At 32.6% G+C, this 1,895-nt stretch overlaps 1 protein-coding gene across 2 annotated transcripts; it reads left to right on the top strand.

Annotated features, from left to right (window-relative positions):
• Positions 1-294: 294 nt before the first annotated feature.
• SmF (Small ribonucleoprotein particle protein SmF) lies at positions 295-1,662 on the top strand. 2 transcript variants are annotated; one of them, XM_023165806.2, is made up of 3 exons: positions 295-431; positions 489-688; positions 1,454-1,662. In XM_023165806.2, the coding sequence occupies exons 2-3, from the start codon at positions 514-516 to the stop codon at positions 1,543-1,545; spliced, it is 267 nt and encodes an 88-aa protein (XP_023021574.1). In that variant the 5' UTR covers positions 295-431; positions 489-513; the 3' UTR covers positions 1,546-1,662. The 2 variants fall into 2 exon arrangements, with proteins under 2 accessions (XP_023021574.1, XP_023021572.1); XM_023165804.2 differs by having other exon boundaries at positions 381-688.
• The last annotated feature ends 233 nt before the right edge of the window (positions 1,663-1,895 follow it).

The raw sequence follows: 1,895 nt of genomic DNA on the forward strand, positions 1-1,895 counted from the left end.
AATTGATATTACAATAAATAAATTGAATGAATAATATTCGAAATTAATAAAATCTGGCCTTACTGACAGAATCAGTCGTTGCTGAGACTCCTCGCAGTCATTGCAGGAGACGCATGTTTGGCACAGTAGAAGACGAAACGTTTGATACTTCAGGTTCCATTTGACTTAGGCCCAACAACCCGAATTTCGTTTTCAATCTTTACTCCGGTTGTAAAAGCCTATGTTTGTGAGTAGTTTCTTCCGGCAATAATCAATGATTTCTGTGAGTATGACATATACAGTCTAGATGTCGCCACCCCATCGTTTCCCGGTTGTCTAGTAAATAATACGACTGTCTAATTTTTTTCAAAGAATAGGCGGTACGGTGAGGAAAAGAAGAAGAAATTGTATTAACCTTAACCTCAACAACCATCAACTTTGCCGCTGTTAAAGTTCTTATAATAATTTTATATTTGAACAAATAAGGGCTATAGTTGAATTTTTTCCAGCTGAACAGAAAAAAAAACATACAAAATGTCGACTGCTATGCCAATTAATCCAAAACCATTCCTGAATAGCCTAACTGGTAAGGCTGTTATGGTAAAATTGAAGTGGGGACATGAATATAAAGGATACTTGGTATCTGTTGACGGTTATATGAACCTGCAGCTGGCTAATACAGAAGAGTACATTGATGGGAGTGCTACAGGTAATTTCTTACCAGTTAAATATGAAATACTTGAGAATACCACACATGCAGATGAAATAAACATTGTTTAGTAGTCATATTTGCATAGCATAACCTGCGATTTTCTTTGCGATTATCAAAAAAAGACATTAGGAATTATACATCTACTTATCTTAACGTTTTGGGAGGATAAAATCTGCCTCCGTCTTTAAAATTGGACAAAATTTAGGTTTGTAAGAAGTTTTTTCTTCAGTGACTCGTTTTATTTCTCGACTTCCTCGATTGTTGTAAAATAAGTCAATGGTGATTTACTTCTGAAACATTCGATATAGTACAAGGTGTGTTCTCCGATATCAGTCTCGTCATTTCGCCACTATTCATATTTCCCTTCAAGACGGGTAGCCAAGTAGGTTCCATTTCTAAGCAACTATTCAAAATACACTTCTCTCCAGATATAAGAATATACGCTTAATCTGTAAGTTTACGTCTAAATAGCAAAAGGTCCATGAGTAGCCATCAGAAATAGACAATCTACAGTGGATCGTGTTTTTTGAGAAAATGAATAATTTATTGATGAATAGTTACCCCATTTCTATATCAATATTTTTTTTTATTTGAAATGAAAAAAAATATCTCTATCGAACTATTTTACAGAAAAGACAAAAAGTTCCCTGAGATTGTTTCAAGTATTAATAAAATCCTTCAAGTTATTGAGGTTTTTCAGTATCATGGTCATATACAAAAAATGCCTTGTGTTTCCCACATAATGTACAATTTTTTTTTCAGGAAACTTGGGTGAAGTACTCATCAGGTGTAACAACATATTATTTATAAGGGGTGCAGAAGAAGAAGATGAAGAAGGAGAAATGAGAGATTAATGTTTGAACATTGAGTAATATTGAAACATTGTGCGATTTCTCATTAGTGTTAGGTATTTTTTTATAAGAAATAATTTATATGACTTACTTGTGAAATAAATTATACATCTTTAGGAATGATTTCGTTTTTATATACTTCCAAGCTCACTCATATTTTACAGTTGGTCACCTTTTTTTACCACATACGATTGCTAGATGAGAAGATAAAAGTACACCTTAAAAATTGTCAGAAGTTTCAAAGCTCAAATAATCAATAATACCAATAAAATTACAATGTACATTATGATATATGTATTTTCTGATACATTTTGATTGGCACTTACTTTATTATCTTGCAGATGGTGAGATTC

Source organism: Leptinotarsa decemlineata, unplaced genomic scaffold (assembly GCF_025532065.1).
Source record: "Leptinotarsa decemlineata unplaced genomic scaffold, Ldec_3_MD MMD2_tig00000882_RagTag_RagTag, whole genome shotgun sequence".
NCBI lineage: Eukaryota > Metazoa > Arthropoda > Insecta > Coleoptera > Chrysomelidae > Leptinotarsa > Leptinotarsa decemlineata.